We start from the raw sequence: 26418 nt of genomic DNA, 5'->3' as shown, positions 1-26418 counted from the left end.
CCAATAGGCCAGGGGGACTGTAAGGCATGAAGATAGTGTTCGACTCAGAGGGTACTCTTGGGCGGGCGGGACCGATGGTAGCGAATGGGTGCGCTTTTTAACTACGCATGCGTAAAGTGAATTTACCTTGAAATTGCTCAAGCACAACTGTACCAAGACGATCACCATTTTTGAATTTTACTGGCCCCTTGGTAAACGAGAACAGAGTAGTAAATAAGTGCGTAGATAACAACCAATAACAGTATGGTCGATCACAATGTTTTCATATGAATGTCGTTTTCATCAATTGTGGTACAATACACACTTCATTGTGTTTCATTATGGGATACACTGTGTTACCATGATATCACTACGTCCTCTAACATAATCACGCGAAATAGTGTACGTCCGCAGCTACCGAAGTGAGTATAATGCGATTGCGCATCTCGTCATAGGGATAGTCACGTTTCATATACTTTTAGGTGTATCTCAGACTGGTAATATGAGTATGAGCCTGTATGCATTGAAACATTCGTTTTGTCTTATTTCTGGGCCACGCTGTGTCGTGTTGAATATGGATTCCATAGCGATGTATAAAACGCATGGAAAATACATTGTTTGTTTACACGAAGTTCGAACACGCACTGTGCGACGATACCCACCCTTAAAGGTAACATGTACTATAAGTGGTATTCAATACCGGGATTTGAATGTATGACGTCACGTGCGACCTTATAATATGAGCAGTCCTAAATCCGAAGCAGTAAAATGTGCACCATGCTTGAATAAAATAACTATAATATATAAATAAATAAACTACACAATTGCGAAAACAAGTAATTCAACGCGCATGCGCATTTGTATAGTCTGTATGTACACTGCCATTAAAATGTAATTTAAGAGGTCACATATGACGTTGAAATATACATACTGTGACGCCAAAGAAATCAGTCTCATTCATTGCATCAAACAACTGCTTAAAAACTTCTTTGTTATCGTATGTGTAATTGGACAACGACGAAATGTTGTCTGTTCGTCTCAGCAGTTTGTCCAGGGCCAAAGCTATTACCCAGACTCCATCGTACGCATATCCATGAAAGGGAGTAGAGTTGTTACCAATAATGTTGTCATACTGCTGCTTGTACTCTGATGGTGTCTGTAATAAATGCTTGCATGAGTAGTGTTATATTATTTCAACCTTTCACAACAAGCAGTCATTCGTATCAAAAGGAAGTGACGTAATTCTACACATTACGTCAGTCATAGTTATGATGTTATTAGACTTACACTTGGTCAATCATGACTTTCACATATTCACCAAAATAAATATAACTTAACATATAATTGAACTATACAAAAGTTCTGTAGTCGTTCGTCATTCACAATATATAAATATCGTTTATTGTTATTGACGGCAGATCTAAACAATAGCAGCGCGGTGAACGCCCTTCATACACGTGACCCATTTACGTCACCAAAAAGTATCAACTCTAGGGGGCGCGACCTACTGTAAAAGGTCCATTTAAGTCGTGCAAATTTCAAGCCTAACATCGACATTAACATGGATTAACATTTTGGGAAGTATAGAGTTAGGTGATTCACAATACATGTACATGATCAAGCATTTTAATTGCGCGTTTTATGAAGACAGCAGTCACAACTATTAGATGCATTAACCTCGTAAGTCTGTCATCAAAAGAGGTAATTTTTTCATGTCCTGTCAAACATTGTGCTTTTCGTTCACAATGAAATATTAAACAAAATGATCAAACATTACTTGGACATAATTACTTGTTAGGAGTACCCGGGCTATGACCACTGGCGAATAAATCGCAGAGCCATCTGATACACAGACTGACTTGCACGGGTTCACATTTCGACTGTGATGTTGTTTCTGAGTGCCCAGCATCTGTCATGTTTGTTTATTTTCTTCGCTCGACTAACAATCGCTGTAGTTATGTTTATTTGGTCTTCACGCGGAATTTACCTTCTATCTACATGCTGAAACAAGTGGCATATATAGTAACAAGTTAGGGGGTGTCTACGTGATACGAAGTAGGCAATCCCCTATAAACGACACGAAGTTGAATCTACTGAGAACTCGAATTCATTATGAACGTATTCGATCACATTTACTTAAGCAGTAACCAGGTTTTACTGTGAAATTTGACATTATTTTAATTAGTTGTACTGACGTTCTCCTTCCCTAGTCAACCCTCTACCATCTAATTCAGTTTATTTTTATCTTTGTTGGAAAAACTTCCTTGTGTTTTTATATGGGTTAGATTAATGCTTAACGCGGATTTTATTACCTAACTATGATTACGTAGTAAGCTCGTTCTCAGTTAGTCCAAGATCGTTACTGTCTCTTGCATACACTAATACGAACAAATGAGCCAGATTATTGCAAGTTTTATGATTTAATTATGCAAAGGCGTGATTGATATTTAGAGGACGATTTTAGTGATTATTACACTGCACGATTAGCTACGAAGAAGTCAACATGTTGACGTAGCCGGACAAAAGTTCCAGGTGATACCGAAACAACCTCAAAACATGTATTCTTAGATAAGGTGGTCTGGCGTTGTTTTTGATAAAAATGTATGTTATTTCACGGTGAAACTGAATACGGACACAATAACATTGTACAATCTATCCCTTCATAAATATGTAAAATGACTCAAACTAGACTTTAAATTAATAGATCGGATCACGGACAATTCGACTATATGTCATTATAAAAAAATACAAAGCTTCGAAGTCTCTAATATCTAAATCTCTAATAAAAATGAGTCAAAGACCTGAGTTAAGAACGTCATATTGCACTAATAAAAGACGCGTTGTTTACTATTCTTCAGTATTTGAATAAGGCCGACAACTTACCAAACCAGACACTGTTTCCTGTGCTTTAGTACTCAGGGGCAGGCTATTCGTGGCCAGAGACCCCTCAAGTGCTTGCAGAATATCGCCGGAAGAACACCCACCCGGTATGTTAGTAACGTTCCACCAATTTTCTTCGTACCAACCCGGAATAATCCATACATACTTTCTGCCATATAGTTCTTCTCTGTAAGCCTGAAGACAGACAACTTAGATCATGGCATTTCATGATAAACTGTCGTATTTGCCATGCAAACTTTCAAAACAATCCACCGTAATATATCCGCGGCAGAGAATATATATGATTTTCGTCCATATGGATTCTCACCTTTACAAATTACTGACGATAGATAGTGTTAAGTTTTCTACCCAATGCATGTACTTACCTTGCAGAAAACATCTAGCGCCATTTTCTGATCAAAGGATCCCAGAATAATTCTTGCTCCAGACTCCTGTAAAAAAACCGAATACACCAAGGTCAAGTGTTACGGACTTGAGAATTTAATCACGTGGTATGATTTTGGACAGGATTACCATGGAAATGACTTACCTTGATGGATGATACTGCATTTGTGGGATCATCGGCAAAGCTCTTCATTTCGATTATTTTCTTCTCGGAACCGTCTATGCTGCTGGACAGCTTATTTTGCGCCTATATGACAAAACATACACGAGTGAGCTGGCGTAGTTATCGCGAGACATCAATTACGACGTTTCGCACTATTGTCCCGTACTATTGAATGATGGGCGATAGAGTGCATCCGGTTTAATTAGCAACAAGTTTTGCTGAAGCAATCTACTAATTTGGTATTTATATCTTGCTGACAGACCAAATTAAGAATTCAGACAAATTTTAACTGAAACCTAACAGTATACCGTCTTCTCTGCAAGTCGCGCTATCTAGCGACAATACGCTTCTTTGACGTAAATCGGAGTCGTCACTAGAGGGCGCGTATATATAGGACCGGTGTAAGGAGACTCGTACTGCGAACTGTTACAGCGAATGTTTCACTTACAAATGCAAACTGTGGCGTGTCCTGATGTAAGGTTGCAACATGTGTCCAGTTAAAATATTCCATTAGTTGCAATTTAGCAGGGTTAAAATCTGTCAGAGACGGAATGGTTCGAAAGAACGTCGGGTACTTCTCTCGTTCTGATAAAAAAGGTTCCGTGTTTGCGTACGATAGCTGCAAATAAAGAGTCTATATCAATTATTTGTTTCATGTGACATCCAGGTGTTAACGGCAGCTGAAATAAAATGATTATGTAGGTTACCCAATAACAACGCAAACAGAAGTGCAAATGCAAAACACATTGTGACGCATTTATTACATATATAATTCCAATTATTCACTGAAATCAATGGAAGAACTTGATATCACATTACATATATAAATATATATATATATATTGATGATAGTTAAATAATTAATTTCTCATCATCAGAGTAGGACAGTTTTTGCATAATTTATATATTTAGGCCAATGGCGAATCATTGAATTTGAGTTCCAATAACATGTTACTACTAAGTCGAGTTCTGTTTATTTGTTTCATATCATAGATAGCATTTATATCTGGCTATCTTTGGCTATCTCATTTTTGAAAAACCGATCTTGGCGATGTGGCTATACCCTGTAACTCACAAAGCAACACAAGCCTTCAGAGAAACAAGAATAGAGACAATATTGTTTTATTTTTCTGCTCCGTGTGTTAATTTCTATGTTAAAAACTCCCTATCTAAACGTTTTTCTCGGGTGAAATCCAAATATCTCAACAAAATTGCAATTTAATTAATGAGTTTTAATGTGATGACATTTGACCGCTGTGTGTTTAGTGTATCATTTTTCATTGCGTTCTATGACATAGTAATATGTTCATTTGATGTACAATTCGGCTGAAATCACCTTATTATAACGTCCAGTCTGTCGGGCTCATTCAATGACGAATTGAACGGCAAGCTGGGTTCCAACCCGTTCGTTTCATCAAGTGCTAACCTTAACGGAGACGAAATAACACGATATTATCTCACAGTAAACAGAAGAGCCAACTCCAAAATAAACTATACTTCACCGACTTCATGTACACTGATTCGCTATACTGTTATTGTCAACACATGCATTACATATAATGACTGAGTTGCAGGACAGAAACTGATGTCGGTGATGACATGATTCTGATTAAGCGATTATAAGTAACTCTTCATGTCCAGGTTTAAATTCAGTTCATCGCCGATTGTACCTCATTTATGTGTCAGCATCAGTGGCTAAACGACACACGCATTTCCTGAAAAGCCAGTAATTGCCGATCATTGCCGGTTATTGCTGAGCAGTGCCGGTTATTTCCGATCATTGCCGGTTACTTTCGATCAGTGCCGGTTATTGCCGATCATTGCCGGTCATTGTCGATCAGTGCCGGTTAAATTGCATTCCACTAAACAGAGACATACAATAATTCATATAAAAGTCAAAGTTTTGTGGTATTCCAATTTTTAAACGAATACATTTTTATCACTTTAAAAATAATATGATATGTACACTACACCGACATACCAACAATTTCTTTTCATCATAACAGTGTGGTAGTCAAAATAGTTACCACAGGCGGACGAATTACAAAGAGCAGAAGCCCGATTTGTTAAATCATTCATTCACACGAAAATTGGTATCTCATGTACGAAAACAACATGGCAGGTGAGTTAAATAGATACGTGGATTACCACCAGTAAGGAACTATGACAATGGTAAACATTATATTATCTATGCTATTGTGTGTCAAAACATAATGCAGGTAGTCCATCCGTAAGTCTGCTTTTTATATGACGTCAAACTCAGTGGCGTTTAAGTGTACAACAGCTGCAATTTTCAACGAGTATAACAATTACGTCATCACAGTATCACCTACCTGTATCAAGTTCCACCATGCCACTGTTTCTGCAATGGGTGCAGTGACATTTTCACATATGCCGCCAAATAATGCTACTTTAGGCGGTCCTTCCGCAACAGCTTCAAAAAACGCCTTTGTACCTTCAGCCATATCGCACTGAGAAGAAGAAGTAATTATTATTATGATAAATCATTATAATCTTGAGAATGTTATGTAATCTGCAAATGTGACCATTACACGCAGTTACCTCAAAAACCCGTGTCATGTTCTGACATTGTTTCAGTTCATTAATTCGATATAGGATATCCAACCAGAAAAAGAAAGTATCCATGGCAACATATAACACTGCCAACAGACATCAACAGATTAGTTTATTTGTATTTGAAAATCATTTTATTCACGGGATAACTTGCCTATGCATCTAACACTCGACAGACTAGGTAGTATTCAACCTGCCACACATTGGTAATTCACAAGCCTCGTTTTCTCCGCTTCTATTTCTAGTTTGAATGTCAGAATATGTAGTATTAAACCCGCCTCACATTAGTAAGTCTCGTTTTCATGGCTTCTGTTTTTTTGTGTTTTTTTTTTGCGACGCTTTATTGTGAAGAATTTCGCAGTTGAGCCGAAACTTTACAAAACAAAATCTGTCAACAAACAAGCGGCTCTCTGATTGGTTCGACTATTAGGTGTTAGGGTTGGATAGCCAATCAGGCACAGTCTAAGTAGTTTCGCATTGACTAGTGTTTTGATTTTGTACGTGGCGGTGTTAGCGTGTCTGTTGCGGACACGTTTGTAAATGAGAAAGTATGGAGCGAAACAGCGCGTAGTTATGTCACGTCGCACAGCACAGCGCAGTACAGCAGCAGCTTGATTATTCATGCGTGCTAGCCTTGTTAATCAATATTACAAAGGACCCTGTCATGATGTCATCACCGCGTCAAGGCAGATATGCCGCAGGTTTTAATGTAAATATTATTAAATGGGTATGTTCTTTTCCAAGTAGATATAGTCCATGTTATACTGTATACAACGCCAATTCTGAGTTCAGGTCAGGTCACTATTTGCGTGCAGTCCGTACGGTTCCCGTGCAGTCACGATTGGGCCACACGCTATGATGGGCATTAATTAAGCAGTCACAAAACTCAAAGCTTGGAGGCATCATTAAAAACAATATCCCCTTCCTCCTACACACCAGTTAACCCGATCAGTCCACTGCAGCGTTGGTGACATATTATAGAGGCTGCCTGTTCGAATCCGCACCCAGGGCAAATCAAAATCAATATATGTCAAAATATGCCCTCACGATTCATGGAAATCTCATTAAACATTATAACCGAATTTTGTCCAATTATTTAGATCACCCTGTTGCAATACCAAATATATTCAGGCGTCATTAGAATAGTCGTTTTTATTTATTATAATAACTGTGATGTGACCATGAGACGTTTCTTTTAATGATGATGTCAATTGAAACCAATAAAGTAAGGTTTGTGGAAAGTGGTAGTATATCCAGCTATAATGAACGCCAGATGCAGTCATCAGCAGCAACGTTACTAACGTATACTACTGAAGATAATATGTTTACAGAACACCATTCACTCACTAACTCCTCCCTCACACAGAATCACTCGGGTCACATCTAACATGCTTTACATGCATACATACAAAGGTGATTGAACTCTTGGAAGTATTTAATATAATTGTTTCAGCTATTTAATTCACCAAGCGATTTAATCTAGTTATCGATCTGTCTCTGTCTATGTGTTCATCCTCACTGAACTGCGAGAGGTAATCTGCCATATTAGAATCAGTCGAATGTCTTAACCATATTTCAAATCTATTTAATATTTAAACGTGAAACGCATACTCTCAGGAAAGGTCAGATAATGACCCCCGTTATATCGTGATATATGCACTCAGATCTATTACATTTTCATTTCATTATATATGGCAGGACAATTTAATGTGGAGTCACAGTATCATCGTATCATCGGCGGTACATATAGTCGTGTTCGGGCTACACCAAGTACGTGCTAAGATTTAGGCTAATATGAATTTCGGCTAGACCCAATTGCGAAGGAACATTCAAACTTGTTATGAATATACAAATCTTCAGTCTCTGTAACTACTGTAAAACATGTTGAAAATGCGACATGTAATTTTATTTTTAGCGAATTGTGGTAAAATGACGTAATAGCGAAATGTTGATTTAGCGAATTTCTCTTGTCATTGTTGATTTTCTGTTTTCACAATACTTGTCTATTGCGTGCCAAAATAAATGGGCAGTTATCGCCTCCATAAAAACAAAGAAAAACTGTCAAGTGTAATTAGAAAACGCCTCGGATTTTTCTATGTTCCGGATTACTGTATACAAATCCCCAAGCCTTGGTCATTTTGAATTTGTAATAAAGTCATTAGCGACATCTTGAATTGGCGAATCAGTTCTCTCGCTAAATTCGCTAAAAAGATATGTTTTACAGTATGCTCACTCAGTACAGTACCGTGAATAAACACAAAGTATATATATTCACATTTAGAAAGTACAGATTTGAAAATAACAGAAAGTAGTACTGTCATCATCAGTTCATTTTTCTCTCGATAACAATGTCCCTAGATGTGCTCGCGTTGATTTTCATGTCGGAAATGGCATACCGAAATGAATAGTTATGAATATAATAGTATAACCACCAAATGGACATTGAATACAATGTCGTTTTTGGTGCTTAGCTAAGCGTTCATGCATACTTCGTCAGCCCGTGCTAAGAATCTGCACCGGACCTTGAAAACGGATTCGCTTTAACCCGTACTTAGCGTTTCTTAGCCCGTGCCAAGCGTTCGCGCACGTTTTTGACCACACGAATAATTATCCAAGCACTGCGTCAAATAACAAGGTAGTGCAGCTCGTATATGTAATTAAACAGAATAAACATAAACATCACATTGTGAGCGTTTCAAAGTTTAAACATTAAGTCATCACAAGCAAAAACAAGTTTTTGAAATCTGGGAATTTTTATATTAACTGCAAAACATTTGATTCGAGATTGGCGGAGTTATACATCTCAAACTGAGTAATCAGGTGATTCGTCTTTGTTTACATCATCCTACACAGCTAAGCCTTCACATACGTCATAGAAAGTTGAATGTATATGACGTAACAAAATTTAAAGCTGCACTCTAAAATCATTCAAAGTTTTTTTGATTCGAATTTAAGAGTTATCTGAAGTTACGCGAATTGCTGGAAATATATATTTTTTCAGTTAAGTTTTCAGAGCGTCCGAATGTTGGCTATCTTTTCGAACGCTGACTCTGATGATGATGACGAACCCCGGTGCAATTGACGCCGATGGACAATCAGTAACAGTAATAGCTCCGCTCTGTCTCGACTTAGTCGACAACAGAGATAAGGAAAATGAAATTGTGCAATTGAATACACCGATTGCGAGCAATGATTACTGAGTACTCTGCGTGATCACATGGGAGGTCAGCTTTGAGTATATATAGTTGTGTGACAGAGAAGCCATTATACCTAGTACCCATGGAGAGCTTAATTAACCGTGCCTAATGAAAAGAATTAAATCAAGCTCTGTGATCCACTGGACGTCAACATCTCAATGGAATGAAAAAATAACTTATAAAACTATCCTGACATCCATTTGCTTATTCCGACCTTGATTTGTGTGGCCTGTGTTTAAGTGCAAAGCCTTCAAACGCCAGTCATCGCAAAACAACGCAGCAGTGAGCGGACTCTGAATATCCGCGATCATATCTACATCTTAATACGAAGTAATTCTACTTGTCTCTGAACACGCATACGGCAATTAGTTAATTTGCATATAATTGAAAACATCCCCCATAATTAGAAATCAATTACAGTGTCAGGGCAATATGGTTGTGTGGCAAATATGTCGACTGTATTCAATGATAGCTATATAATCTCGCTCATCTCCATGACTGTATGTCGACTGTATCCAATGATAGCTCTATAATCTCGCTCATCTCCATGACTGTATGTCGACTGTATCCAATGATAGCTCATCTCCAGGCACTGGAATGTAAAAGCGTCCCAAGCGTACACATTATCATCGTCTTTAAATAGTGAGCGAGTGTATGTATTAAACACAACCATATGCATATTGTAAGCGAACTACAAAGCGGTGCCAGTTTCAAATATATGACGACCCGACCTAGATTGTCTGTTTGTTTCAATGTGTGGAACACGTTACAACTCGTCTACATGTACGGTGTGTTTATGCAGTAGCCAAACTATTAACTACGACTATTTTAAGCATCGCTCGAAAACGTAATCCCCTCGAAAGCTACCCTTCGATTTGTTAAATCGTCGTAAAACCACCCTTAATACATACGGCGCATAAGTTGTTGGTTTCGCTAGTTTACGACGCGCAAATAAAACACGTTGACGGTAAGAAATATGGTATAAATGACGCAATCACATAATCATAGTGTGATGGCCCATGCATATGTTTTAGTAAATTTACACCTCTATTTGTCTTCTTGCAATGACAACACACACGTATTTTACAATAAAGTTACAACTATGTTCATGTTCGGACATATTTTCGAGTTTAAAAAAGCCCAATGATTACAAAGTAGATTTGTGTGGAGGATTTACACACTGGATAGATTCAATTGAAGGATTGCGTTAGGGTAAAACAGATCACATACCCTCAACTTTTACTGTGTACTTGTACTCAACACCAAGATAAGAAGTGTGATTATCGAATCATTATTTGCATAAAAATTCTAGGCCAAATATCCGACCGACGACAATTCACCATTGGTTCCGTTGGCACAATAATGTCATCGTACCAAAGCACTACTGAGTTCGGTGACATAAAGTGTAGTTATAAGAAAGGTATATATCGTTATCATTTTTACGAATAATAATAAAAATAATAGTAAGATGGATTCCCTTGAAACTAGTTTTGAAAATGTTCGTTTGTTCATTCCCTTTGCTGCCAAACAAATGTATCACACTAAGATCACATTTGTGCCTTTTTTAAATGAGAATGTCCACAAACGACCGTGCAATGAATACGAATTTTAAAGTTAGAATCTTCTAACTGTTTGAAACAATCATAAATTCGCAACAAAACAACCAGCATATATTGTGAATGCAATTTATCACGAGAAGGATAAAATGTTCAATTAGTTCGACTTATATTTATGCGATATTTATGTTTGAGTTTTATCTCCGGCATTTGTAGGTTTAGCGTAAATTACGTACATATTTAGGTTATCGAGATATAATATGCAGAACACGTGATCAAAATTGTGTTATCCTGACTGAATATCCCGGGTGAGTTTGTATAATCAGTGTTTCTCATCGTATCCATTATAGTGCCTATCTGAACACTCTGTTTATGCATTTCTATCTCGTGTAGAGATCCGTCGATGACACATACAACGCAGCTTTACGTAATAGTGCACCTTAAGCAGTGATAGGACCCCTTGTATATATTGCTCCGTGCTTTGACATCTTCTGATTTCACGTACCATGTGTTCAATCTGTCGTCCCAAAACTTCAGTGTTTGTAAATCACTGACAACTCGGTCTCCTAAATATTTGGTTGTGTAAACTTAAATGACTGGGCAAATATAGTTTTATATTACGCTTGTGGTAGTGATTACTGGGTGATACTTAGTAGGTGACCGATTAACTCAGTATGTAGGGAACCAATTACACAGTTATCCAGTCATCTTGACTATCCCTTTTCACAGATAATGATAAAAAAACATTGTAGGTCTGTGAAAGTAATGAATCCCACCCATTGACATCATACAGTTTATGAGTATCTCTTTGGGCTGCCGGGTAATATTACATAGTGCGCAAAAAGCTACGTTCACATTATGCCGGTATTTGGCTCGAGCCTGCATTGCAACGAGCATCGAAACCAACCGACCATGGAGACAAACTGCTGAACACAAACTCGGAACAAACATGGCTAAGAATGTTTCAAGGCATATTGCAGTTTTTCAAGGAAAACTGATAGAGTTTTCAAGATCAGTTTATTTCTGCGTCAGCTGTAAGCGGTCATGGGGCTTGCGCAACTTCAAAGTTGATATTGTCAGCAGTACATAACAAATCATGAAAGTGAAGTATAAGTGCTGAGATGTACGTGCACTTAGGGAACTACTATTGTACTTGTTAATTTCAAGGGTGTTGAACATGCTTATGCAGTTCGACAATTCAACTTACAACTTGTTTTTCCCATATCATCTTCTAGGAACATTGACTCTACCTAATATGCGTTTTTACACGTCTGGCCCGGGGTGAGACACAGCGACGTTTTTTTCAGTATAAACAGGGCTATTTTTATACACATTTATGATATTGCCACAAGCGTTGTGGTAACCTCATGCAATGATTATATAGCTTTCTTAAACACTTGATATGTATGCAATATATTTCAACAATATGCGGCGGATTTGACCGACAAGAGAGTAGAATTATACAATAGCGGCATTTGTATGGAATGTAGTAAAGACTTGAAACTACTTTATCCGGACAGGGGGACAATTATTAAATGTCACGTGGTGTTATTCCTTATTGATTGAATAACGTAATCTCAAGTTTCTCTTTGCCGCAGTGAATACTCCCCATATGATGACAAAAATAGACTCTTTCCAAAATCAACAATATGTATATTGCAAGTCGGCAATATTGGACAATTTCCTTAGCAATAATAACTGTCGAATTCCAAATCGATTCCCATTGATTTTCATTTGTGAATTTATGCAGAGGACTTTTCATTTTTTTAGACATACATTTTCTTCTATTCACCGGATATTAAAAAAAAAAAAAAGAAGAAGACGATTCAGTGCAGTCTGCTATCAGATTATATTAAACTATATATAGAAATTGTGTCGGGGCATGGGTGTATCCCCGCTGGCAACATTGATAAAGTGGGTCGGAATCACGTCATGTCAGGACACAATGGTGTCTTACTTTACGGTTTCGTCGTTTTCATTACAATCCTAAAGGTAAAAATGCAGGAATAGCTTTGTTTTTCACGTAATCTCATAATTTGTTAATTCTCAAGCTCGAATAAAATGCAATTGTTAACATACCACTCATAGGTGAAATACGTTGTACAAATATAATTAATTCGATATTGTAATTTTTTTTTTATATTTTCACACTGACACTGTTTGCCGGAGTACGATATTTCTATATCTATTGACATAACGTGCCTTATCTCTCGGAGACAACGAAGTTCCGGTGCAGTTATCTCTATTAAACATAATTTATTTTAGATCGAGACCCCTACCATGATGTACACGACTTTTGCTATTTCACATTATAAAGAGGAAATATACAAAGCGCAGGATATTGTTTTGTAGTCATCCAATTAAAACTCATATCTGTGGTCATAAAATAAATCACACGAATAAAGATGTCATGAAAGAAGTGAGCGACTAAACTACAATCTATATTCATTAACACTCAAACTCACAAATGATATCCACAGAATTAGGAATCTAGTGATTAAATTTTGAAAGGAAATCTGAGTCGTAATGTTATAAGGGGTAGTGATAAAACCGTGTTACAATGATTATGAAACAAGCAGCCTCCCGGCTGAGATAGCTCCGCTGTTAGCAATGCACATTTCAATTAAAGAACAGAAGATATCATTAGAAAATGAACAAAATGTATAGTATCAAAACAATCAGACTTGCGGTTTTCAACAAGAAGTGGAAAATATCACCTTTTACCAAAAATTGCAAACATATTCATCAAAATTAGAGAATTGAAGATATCATCATGAAATGAACGAATCTGAGTTAGAACCACATGTAGTACCTATATATGTAATATCAAAGCAATTGGACTTGCGGTTTTCAACAAGAAGTCGAAAATATCACCTTTTACCAAAAATGACAAAAATATTCACCAAAATTAGAGAATTTAAAGATACCATTACAAAATGAACAAATCTGAGAGAGGTCCACATGTAGTATCTATATATGTAATATCAAAGCAATTGGACTTGCGGTTTTTAACAAAAAGTTGAAAATATCACTTTTTACCAAAAATAACAAAAATATTCACCAAAATTAGAGAATTGAAGATATCATCATGAAATGAACAAATCTAAGAGAGGTCTACCCAAGGTACATATACACCAAGTATCAAAGCATTCAGGCTTGTAGTTTTCAAGAAGAAGTCGAAAAAGTAAAACATTGACACGGACGACGGACGACGGACGATGGACGACGACGGACAATCACTCATATGATAAGCTCCGCTCGACAAAGTCGACAGCGGAACTAAAAAACGTGTTACAGTGATTAGGATAAAATCATGTTAGAGTGATTATGGTATAACCGTGTTACAGTGATAATGATAAAACCGTGTTACAGTGATTATGATAAAACCGTGTTACAGTGATTATGATAAAACCGTGTTACAGTGATTGTGATGAAACCGTGTTACAGTGATTAAGGTAACACCGTGTTACAGTGATTATGAAAGAAAACGTGTTACAGTGATTATGATGAAACCGTGTTACAGTGATTATGATAAAATCGTGTTACAGTGATTATGATAAAACCGTGTTACAGTGATAATGATAAAACCGTGTTACAGTGATTATGATGAAACCGCGTTACGGTGATTATGATATAACCGTGTTACAGTGATAATGATAAAACCGTGTTACAGTGATAATGATAAAACCGTGTTACAGTAATAATGATAAAACCGTGTTACAGTGATTATGATAAAATCGTGTTACAGTGATTAAGGTAACACAGTGTTACAGTGATTATGAAAGAAAACGTGTTACAGTGGTTATGATGAAACCGTGTTACAGTGATTATGATAAAATCGTATTACAGTGATTATGATAAAATCGTGTTACAGTGATTGAGGTAACACCGTGTTACAGTGATTATGATGAAACCGTGTTACAGTGATCATAATAAAACCGTGTTACAATGATAATGATAAAACCGTGTTACAGTGGTTATGATAAAACAGTGTTACAGTGATAATGATAAAACCGTGTTACAGTGATTATGATAAAACCGTGTTACAGTGACAATGATAAAGCCGTGTTACAGTGATTATGATAAAACCGTGTTACAGTGATAATGATAAAACCGTGTTACGTTGATTATGATAAAAACGTGTTACAGTGATTATGATAAAATCGTGTTACAGTGATTAAGGTAACACCGTGTTACAGTGATTATGATAAAATCGTGATTAAGGTAACACCGTGTTACACTGATTATGAAAAAAACCCGTGTTACAGTGAGTATGATAAAACCGTGTTACAGTGATTATGATAAAACCGTGTTACAGTGATAATGATAAAACCGTGTTACAGCGTTTGTGATGAAACCGCGTTACGGTGATTATGATAAAACCATGTTACATTGATTATGATAAAACAGTGTTACAGTGATAATGACAAAACCGTGTTACAGTGATCATGATGAAAACGTGTTACAGTGATTATGATAAAATCGTGTTACAGTGATTATGATAAAACCGTGTTACAGTGATTATGATAAAACCGTGTTACAGTGATTATGATGAAATCATGTTACAGTGATTATGATAAAATCGTGTTACAGTGATTAAGGTAACACCGTGTTACAGTGATTATGAAAAAAAACGTGTTACAGTGATTATGATAAATCCGTGTTACAGTGATTATGATAAAACCGTGTAACAGTGATTATGATAAAACCGTATTACAGTGATTATGATCAAACCGTGTTACAGTGATAATGATAAAGCCGTGTTACAGTGATAATGATGAAACCGCGTTACGGTGATTATGATAAAACCGTGTTACAGTGATTATGATAAAAGCGTGTTACAGTGATAATGATAAAACCGTGTTACAGTGATTATGATGAAACCGTGTTACAGTGATTATGATAAAACCGTGTTACAGTGATTGTGATAAAACCGCGTTATGGTGATTATGATAAAACCGTGTTACAGTGACCATGATAAAACCGTGTTACAGTACTTATGATAAAACCATGTTACAGTGATTATGATAAAATCGTGTTACAGTGATTATGATAAAACCGTGTTACAGTGATTATGATAAATTGTGTTACAGTGATTATGATAAAACCATGTTACACTGATTATGATAAAGTCGTGTTACAGTGATTAAGGTAACACCGTTTTACAGTGATTATGAAAAAAACGTGTTACAGTGATTATGATAAAACCGTGTTACAGTGATTATGATAAAACTGTGTTACAGTGATTATGATAAAACCGTGTTACAGTGATTATGATAAACTGTGTTACAGTGATTATGATAAAACCGTGTTACAGTGATAATGATAAAACCGTGTTACAGCGTTTGTGATGAAACCGCGTTACGGTGATTATGATAAAACCATGTTACATTGATTATGATAAAACAGTGTTACAGTGATAATGACAAAACCGTGTTACAGTGATCATGATGAAAACGTGTTACAGTGATTATGATAAAATCGTGTTACAGTGATTATGATAAAACCGTGTTACAGTGATTATGATAAAACCGTGTTACAGTGATTATGATGAAATCATGTTACAGTGATTATGATAAAATCGTGTTACAGTGATTATGATAAAAACGTGTTACAGTGATTATGATAAAATCGTGTTACAGTGATTAAGGTAACACCGTGTTACAGTGATTATGAAAAAAAAACGTGTTACAGTGATTATGATAAAATCGTGTTACAGTGATTAAGGTAACACAGTGTTACAGTGATTATGAAAGAAAACGTGTTACAGTGATTATGATGAAACCGTGTTACAGTGATTATGATAAAATCGTATTACAGTGATTATGATAAAATCGTGTTACAGTGATTGAGGTAACACCGTGTTACAGTGATTATGATGAAACCGTGTTACAGTGATCATAATAAAACCGTGTTACAATGATAATGATAAAACCGTGTTACAGTGGTTATGATAAAACAGTGTTACAGTGATAATGATAAAACCGTGTTACAGTGATTAAGGTAACACCGTGTTACAGTGATTATGATAAAATCGTGATTAAGGTAACACCGTGTTACACTGATTATGAAAAAAACCCGTGTTACAGTGAGTATGATAAAACCGTGTTACAGTGATTATGATAAAACCGTGTTACAGTGATAATGATAAAACCGTGTTACAGCGTTTGTGATGAAACCGCGTTACGGTGATTATGATAAAACCATGTTACATTGATTATGATAAAACAGTGTTACAGTGATAATGACAAAACCGTGTTACAGTGATCATGATGAAAACGTGTTACAGTGATTATGATAAAATCGTGTTACAGTGATTATGATAAAACCGTGTTACAGTGATTATGATAAAACCGTGTTACAGTGATTATGATGAAATCATGTTACAGTGATTATGATAAAATCGTGTTACAGTGATTAAGGTAACACCGTGTTACAGTGATTATGAAAAAAAACGTGTTACAGTGATTATGATAAATCCGTGTTACAGTGATTATGATAAAACCGTGTAACAGTGATTATGATAAAACCGTATTACAGTGATTATGATCAAACCGTGTTACAGTGATAATGATAAAGCCGTGTTACAGTGATAATGATGAAACCGCGTTACGGTGATTATGATAAAACCGTGTTACAGTGATTATGATAAAAGCGTGTTACAGTGATAATGATAAAACCGTGTTACAGTGATTATGATGAAACCGTGTTACAGTGATTATGATAAAACCGTGTTACAGTGATTGTGATAAAACCGCGTTATGGTGATTATGATAAAACCGTGTTACAGTGACCATGATAAAACCGTGTTACAGTACTTATGATAAAACCATGTTACAGTGATTATGATAAAATCGTGTTACAGTGATTATGATAAAACCGCGTTACAGTGATTATGATAAATTGTGTTACAGTGATTATGATAAAACCATGTTACAGTGATTATGATAAAATCGTGTTACAGTGATTAAGGTAACACCGTTTTACAGTGATTATGAAAAAAACGTGTTACAGTGATTATGATAAAATCGTGTTACAGTGATTATGATAAAACTGTGTTACAGTGATTATGATAAAACCGTGTTACAGTGATTATGATAAACTGTGTTACAGTGATTATGATAAAACCGTGTTACAGTGATAATGATAAAACCGTGTTACAGCGTTTGTGATGAAACCGCGTTACGGTGATTATGATAAAACCATGTTACATTGATTATGATAAAACAGTGTTACAGTGATTATGATAAAATCGTGTTACAGTGATTATGATAAAACCGTGTTACAGTGATTATGATAAAACCGTGTTACAGTGATTATGATGAAATCATGTTACAGTGATTATGATAAAATCGTGTTACAGTGATTAAGGTAACACCGTGTTACAGTGATTATGAAAAAAAAACGTGTTACAGTGATTATGATAAATCCGTGTTACAGTGATTATGATAAAACCGTGTAACAGTGATTATGATAAAACCGTGTTACAGTGATTATGATCAAACCGTGTTACAGTGATAATGATAAAGCCGTGTTACAGTGATAATGATGAAACCGCGTTACGGTGATTATGATAAAACCGTGTTACAGTGATTATGATAAAAGCGTGTTACAGTGATAATGATAAAACCGTGTTACAGTGATTACGATGAAACCGTGTTACAGTGATTATGATAAAACCGTGTTACAGTGACCATGATAAAACCGTGTTACAGTACTTATGATAAAACCATGTTACAGTGATTATGATAAAATCGTGTTACAGTGATTATGATAAAACCGTGTTACAGTGATTATGATAAATTGTGTTACAATGATTATGATAAAACCATGTTACAGTGATTATGATAAAATCGTGTTACAGTGATTAAGGTAACACCGTTTTACAGTGATTATGAAAAAAACGTGTTACAGTGAGTGATTATGATAAAACCGTGTTACAGTGATTATGATAAAACTGTGTTACAGTGATTATGATAAAACCGTGTTACAGTGATTATGATAAACTGTGTTACAGTGATAATGGTAAAACGCTGTATAACTCTATATCCCATGATGCTTCAGTAGTTCGGATATTTAATGAACATACCGACATACATAAATTTTCCTTTCTCCCTTACAAATAGGAAAATAAAATTAGAAAGAAAAGACGTACATGTAATCATTTTACGCTGTGATTTGATTACACTTCTCGACAACAATTCTTTACTCAATTCTAGTCAGTGTCAAAGGTCACCGTACTCTTATTGCCGTGAGACTTACCTCAATAATTGTATCCATTTTAGGCCAGATTATCAGATTGTTGCGGAACACGGCATTGCCTGTAAATAACGGTTAATAATGACAACATCTGTCCATACAATTACGACCGTGTAATGCGACTTCCAATCTAGTACACCATATTGTAGACATACTAATCTCTGTATTGGTATGCCGGTTGTTACAACCCGTCGGGGATTAAGTTCAAAATACACACACTAACATAAATCAACGAATCCGCCGACAGTTTCATATTTTTATCGGATTACTTTATTTTTAAAGCTAACAAAATACTAAGGATAATTTGTTGTTGGAATCGTATTGGCGGGGTTTATACATTCATTTCCCGGAAGAATGGAATACCGAGTTTCACTTAAAAGTTTCGAATGGGCGTGCCTGTCCTGTGCGTATGAAGAATGGATATGTTGATGTCGGCGCGAAGTGTACCAATATGAGTGAGTGATGATGGGGTGGGATGCCGGGTGCTGCTGGAGATGTGGTGTTATTCTAACGGATTAAAAATAAAAGGCCACTTTTATGGTTATATTTTGATTAAAAGCTATAAATAACTGAGACGTTGATCCCTGGCGAGTTTGTTTTATCACCTTGCTGTACCGAGTAAATGCCCAGGGATATGCAGTACGCAAACAATGTTAAGGATAGTCTATTACGACATTCTAAGTATTTTCTCTGAAGCTAATTTTATTTAGAAACATAGTTATTTATCGCTGATGAGATTAGTTTACCATGGTCTGCGGTGAATCTTCGCATATTCACTGATACATCGTATGGATTCTTTAGTGTTGCTGTCACTGTTTAGAATGTTAACACATTTACGCTGTTTTTCCGTAGAGCTTCGAAAAAAAAACAGGGAACTGATAATTACTGTATCACTTTATCATATTTTTTGTTATAAATGAGAAAGTAAGAATAACCAATCAGAATCGACAATGCGGCCCATTTAGTATGTTCATATCAATAAACAAGTCATAGGGAGGTTTTAAGAAGACTCCCCATATGTATGGTAGCTAATAATTGTTCACGGCATCCTTTATGTACAAAAACGGTATTGATTTTCATTTTATTTCAACAATCAGTAACCTACTAAATAACACGCATCCTAGAGTTGGTATGTTTAACGGCCACGGCTCAGGACGACCGGCAATATTGTAAATCCACGTGCACGTACTCATTGAGTGCTCTTTGAATTCCTGTCGTTTTTAGATTCACACGTGTTTATTTTCCATTATAAGGACTCTCACGTTTCCCCCATATCGTTACCCCCACTCGTGTTGGTCCACTGTAAAACATTTATACTATACTATACATTTTTAATTTTCCCAATTTCGGATGACTTCAAATTGACCCGCTAAAACGACTACATTCGAAAAGAATTGTAAATTGTTCTCTATGATTTGTCAAATGGTCTACCAAGCATCAGTGGAGCATGCTGGGATACCTCTCATTCAAACGATTTCTTATCTATAACACATGTTACGTCATTCATACGACTAGTGTTGGATACAGAAACATACTTTTGACTAAACTGGCAAATTGAAAAAAAAAATGGTTTACAAATATGAATAATGTTTAAGATGAAGACGTTTACACACATTAAAGTGCCCATCCTGTAATTACGTAGACGTGTTAAATATACATGTACGAAATATAAACTGTCAAATAGAGTTCTGCATATCAGATTTCATTCTCCAGAGCTGCCTTCTACATGAGAGAACCTCGCACATCATCCACTTATTAAACAAAGAATTCAAAATATAAGCTCGGACGTGACCCTTATTTAAGTTGCTATTTATTCGACAATCACTCTTTTAACGCCACTCAACTTGAAAGAAAGCAACATTCCGAGTCGGTGATACTGCCGGATTCGATTTTATAAGCACCGGCAGGTTTTAATTTACTTTTTATTCGATTTCAAGCTGAAACTGTTTTTATATTTATTTTAAATTTATTTATTTTAAATCTGTTTATTTACTCTTGACCTCCGTACCTGACGCTCAGTTGTCTGTACACTTTTAACGAATTCATACAATTAAAACAATCCATTACAAGAGACCAAAATAATTCTGCTGCTTATGACGTATTTCACGATAATAAAACTGTCTGCAAGTAGTTATTTATTTCCCATCGAGGATCTATCGAAGATGAATCGATTCATTGTGCGGAAATATTGTAACGAGGATAATAAGCCGCCGCTAATTAATCCCCGAGGTTTATTGCTGCCCTGTATCCTACCGATATCGAGGTGGCACAGATGGTAGTGAGAAAATGCTGATTTAATTAATGGCGGTCTTGGATATAGCAAAACATACAGAACATATAACAACATGCGGTGGGGTTATTCCGTTTGTCTTTTTTTATTGAGGAGGCAATATGGAGTAGATATTTTTAATATCCATGTTCGATATATTGATATGCACAGATTGTTGTTTATCGTAAGTTACGCGGTGTTTTCACAACTGAGCAGCATGTGCGCGGCACGTGAATGAACCACAAATGCGCACATGCATTGTAATTAACAGTACGTACATTTCTTGCAACAGAAACTAAATAAATACTCAATGAGTAATGCAAGAGTTATGTAATAATTAAAACTGAATTCCAAGTTCCTCATGACCGCCTCTCGTCCAACCACAGTTGCGTTCTCGAATATGAGAAGTCAAATTTATCAAACGTGTGGTGCCTCTTCAGAATAAATGCGAGAACCACCTGGTCGTTCATTCAATATGCTTCACTCTTGGGAAATTAAAATAGCCAACTTCTGAGATTGTTCATGATATGTTTATTATACCTATAAGAAACAACTCAAATACGCGCGAAAATAACACCGCCATCTGCCAGTGCAGACGCAAACGCATGTAACAATATATTTAAAATAATATCAAAAGTTGAATAAGGGTAACGTTTTCAAAAGACTAACAGAGTTCATTTTTGTTTTTCTTTCACTAAGAATAACGTCCACTTCGCTGATATAAAATTTAAAAATGTGCACTGATCTTTCAATTAATTATAAAAGGATAACTTTATCCGAATTTAGGTGCAAGCTCCTTTTCTGTTTTTCTGTTAAAATAAATTTAGAACAATTTCATATCTAATTGATTAAACAAGGCACATTCCCGCATATATAAAACCGCAGCACTTAGAATATTCAAGACAAGTTACTAGACAAGTCCTTGGAAAGACTATTAACAGTTGCAATGAATGACTTTTAATAAACCAGAATTTCATCCTCACTTAGAAAAGATTGTTTGTAAGCAGCGCTACCAGCCCCAAGCAAGCCCAAATAAGGTAATCATATTATGAGTTTATAATAATAACCTTATTATTATACATCTTTTCTATCCAAGGATACATTTAGGGAATACCGAAATCCAAAAAGTTTAGAACAGAATAAGCGAACTTCTTTGTGTGGAGACCGGTCAAACTCCGATAGCAGCCGTGTTTGTTTTTATTATTAGACGACGCTTACGCGCGTAATCATTCCATATTTGGAAATCGCATTTCCTTATATGATAGAATGGAAATATCCCGTAAAATACCGCGAAATTACGGCACGCTGTAGCGTTACGGTGACAGATGCATAATAATACTAGTTATTGCAAGCTCTATATTTTAACTGTGGCGACAAAAAGCATTAAAGATGAACGTGAAAATGAATGAAATCATGATATTTGATTAGATACTAAAGCAAAAGACGAATGTGCCATTTATTAAAGTTTTTTTTAGAAGTCACCTTTTTATTATGAAGTTCATTTCTGATAACGATAGCATCAAATTATTTTCCATTAATACGAACCCCGTGCTATTACGGTTTGTTTTTGCGATGATCTTGACATTTGGCTTTGACCTACTCGAATAGATTGCACCACGATTGTAACTGATAACACTGAACAGTAGATCTCACATTGAATGTGTTACTCGGAGTGCATCTTAGTGTGTGATTATTCATAATATATAAACATATATTGTTGAAAAAAATGACGGCCTACAAATGGATTGACATTTTTCAAAAAGCTACTGAAAATCTTTTTCACGAACAGAACATTGACTATTATTTATAACTGACAGAAAACGCGTTATTCCATATTCTCTTGGTATATACGATGTGAACCAAGTGGCAATTATATATATTTAAACCAGTAAACTACAGAGTTATTGTTGAACACCTTTGAACACTTATGACCAATAATTACCAACGCCAACGTTAAGTTGTCACGGAAACATAATCTAGTAGTAGCAGTCATGTCACGTGGTTTCTGTATTGCCCCGTTAACGTTCGGAGTCAGTGTCGTAGTGATCTCCGAGATAATTGCCCAGTTAGTGTTTAAAATAAAAAGACTCCTCGGATTGCATTGAATTATTACAAATAGTGAAATCATCAGAAAACTGAGAGTGTCATACAGTGAAGCAGAATTAACACCATTATAAATGATCAGACTACGGGGTGGATCCGCAGAGCGAGGTTATGAACCTAAGAATTTGCATATATCGAATACATGGCTATGGTGATCAAAGTAAATATTACTGCGTGAATGAATCGAAAAAAACGCCGACGTACATCACCAAATCACCACAGCTCGTCTCCTGTCGGCCCCGGCGTTAAAAATGCTTTATAACTGAGAAAATTACTCAAACGTGTATATCACACAATCCAATGCATCACTGACGTCATTGTAAAGATACCTCTAACCGAACATCACGCGTCCGTTCCTGTCTCCTGATCTGGCTGTATAGGTGGTGAAAGTAACGGCGAAACGTCTATATATTCAAACAAATGCTGACTAACATGCATGGGTGGCAATCGACGTAAAACCCGTGAATATGCAAATGAGATAATGACGAAAATACGAAGAGATAACTTTAGAGTCGAATGTGGTGAGTTCGATCGTCTGATTCCTTTTTTTTGGCGATGTTGAGCTCACAAGCTTAGAAAAGTTACCACCTTGGTAACAATTCTAGTCAATCGTTTTGTCGTATTAACGTACGGAAATCTTCCCGCGAAATAGGCTAACTATCTTCCAATCTAACCAGTCTGTTTCGGAGAAGAACACATGACGTCATCAGAGTGATACGTAGAAACGATAACTAAAGATAACGATACCCAAGGGACGTAATAAACAATGAACAATGTCAGTTACGAATGATTTCAGTGCAGGGACCGAGATCAAACTAAATGTCTTTTTTCTTTGGGTGTCGTTATTGGAACTTACGAGCAGGAATCACCGAAACCATGTGATCGATACCCGTTGTGCACATAATTAGAGCCACAACAATGCCGGCGACAAAGTCATTGACTAACTATTAGAATTTAATTTCTTTTTTTTTATTTCTCCAAGCAAAATGATCAATCATAATTTATAATGGAAGCAAACGGACTATCAGAGATGTCTACGTTAGTGTAGGGTCATGGCTTCCATAAATCAAAGTAGGACGCGAGATAGGGACATGTATGTATCTTTCCATCGGATCTTGCACGGTCACCATAGTTACATTGATGTGACTCGTGGTGAATGAAATTTCTATGCATGTGACAATTCACTTTCACATGTGTAGTCGATGAGTGTTATTAATCTGTGAAATTAAAGATCTATCAAGCGTTCCCCGACTTTGTGACGAAGTTTATGCACAATTAAAAAAGGACGAGTTAACCTGATTAGTTCACAACACATATTACGTTTCCGACAAAGGAATTTCACGATGCTCGACATGAGGCAGATATAATAGTTGGCTGTATACTGTGGTTGGGTAAAATGAAAATGAATTTTGGATAGTCGATTCCATTTGTCACAAACAAATGAACAACGCACAATATACCACTTTCACGGATGTCGAAGATACCACGTTTCGCATGCGTGCGCACACCGGATATGGGATGATGCAACGTAACCATGCACGCGTGATATTGTGTGCGTGAATGTACCAATCGACGTGCAAAAATAAAATTCCTTTTCACCGAATTATTTATTATTATTTGCCGCCAAGACAAAAGCATTTTTCTGCGCCCAGTCTCGCTACATCCGGGAAAGTGGTCTATTGAAGATCCACTGCGACACACAGGGATTGTGGGTAATGTAAAATTGTACATTTACAATAGAGAAAATACACACACACGCACACATGTCTGATTCGACAGCAAGCAAGGACATTTCCCGGTGTGTTTAACCCTTTCCGAATGTCACGTACGATGATCGAGATCTCGCTAACCGGGAGATTAAACGATTGATGCCGAATATAATCATCGAAATAAACATAATCTAGAACACAAAAGAAGAATAAAACTATTAGTGTGATACCAATGTTATGTTAAGGTAGAAGCCGAGTCATAATTTTTGACAAAATTGGTCATAAATCGCATGACAATGTTCATTAGTTTATTATGTATACAATCATGAAGCTAAAGTCTCATGGTATAATGAAAATGAAATAGCACTATTTTGTGTGTTACAGTTTTGGGAAACGTGTCCCAATATTTCTTGAAAAATGCTATTTTCAGAATAATTCCATAAAACACAATGTTAAATTTAATTTATGAGTAGGCTTCTACCTTAAAGATAATGTAAAACCCCATCACGTGACAAACTTGTTTTGTCGAACTCAACGATTTAACGCGTGAATTGAGTCCCAAGCGACGGTAACAACACACGCTAAAAACGCAAAGGCTCATGGGTAGACGCTTGTTTATAAACAATGACACTATATGGCCATCTGACGCATTCGCAGGTGACGACTCCCCCGCTTTAAAAGTCTGCATTTGCATTGTACACATTCTTAGTTTCTGGTAACCATCATAGTGCACCCATACAAAGTAGCAGTCTACCGGCGGAAATTTATTTTAAATACCGCAATTACGACATATACCCGGGCCCAATATGCTTGGTGGGTGTACCACACGAGTGACATGTTGCGGTGTGGACCGATCAATCATTCATCCAACTTGTTCGCACTCGTTTTCACCATCCACAACTGTCGAGTAGGTAAATAAGCCATTATGTTGGAAATTTAACACCTATCAAACACACGCCGTATATTAAATACTGATGAATATATTCGATATCAGAATAATTCGACACTGTATCCGGTACACATTTATTAATTTATATGTATATATGATAATTAAATAATAATAAATTAAATACATGCATGAAAGACTGAATCTTTTTATAGCATGATTAACAGGAGTTTAATTGCTATTTCATGAATTATTTGGCAGGCGAACTCGCCCTCACTGCGGTGACACACACGTGATTCACCTCTGGTGATGAGTGATGAAAGCCGAAATATAATAGATCGTCATTGAATCAACAAAATAAACATAGTAGTGAGCAAGGTATAATAACACGGTTATTAGAAATTAATTCTCAGACTGACAACAATTATTAACGTTATC

At 36.2% G+C, this 26418-nt stretch overlaps 1 protein-coding gene across 2 annotated transcripts in view; it reads right to left on the bottom strand.

Moving 5' to 3' along the window:
• The window catches only part of LOC102809107 (gamma-aminobutyric acid type B receptor subunit 2-like), a 52687-nt gene that overhangs the window by 8379 nt on the left and 17890 nt on the right, over positions 1-26418 (bottom strand). For both annotated transcript variants that reach the window (XM_085501059.1, XM_085501058.1), the window contains exons 3-9: positions 5761-5898; positions 3876-4046; positions 3410-3511; positions 3246-3311; positions 2863-3054; positions 911-1135; positions 127-187 (exon numbers count right to left, since the gene is read on the bottom strand). In XM_085501059.1, the coding sequence (XP_085357185.1) occupies positions 127-187; positions 911-1135; positions 2863-3054; positions 3246-3311; positions 3410-3511; positions 3876-4046; positions 5761-5898 (955 nt within the window). The remainder of the gene's footprint in view (positions 1-126; positions 188-910; positions 1136-2862; positions 3055-3245; positions 3312-3409; positions 3512-3875; positions 4047-5760; positions 5899-26418) is intronic.

The sequence above is a fragment of the Saccoglossus kowalevskii genome, chromosome 7 (genome assembly GCF_978046115.1).
Source record: "Saccoglossus kowalevskii chromosome 7, keSacKowa6.1, whole genome shotgun sequence".
NCBI lineage: Eukaryota > Metazoa > Hemichordata > Enteropneusta > Harrimaniidae > Saccoglossus > Saccoglossus kowalevskii.
The sequence above is the reverse complement of the archived record's forward strand: the minus strand, read 5'-3'. Positions and strand labels throughout refer to the sequence as shown.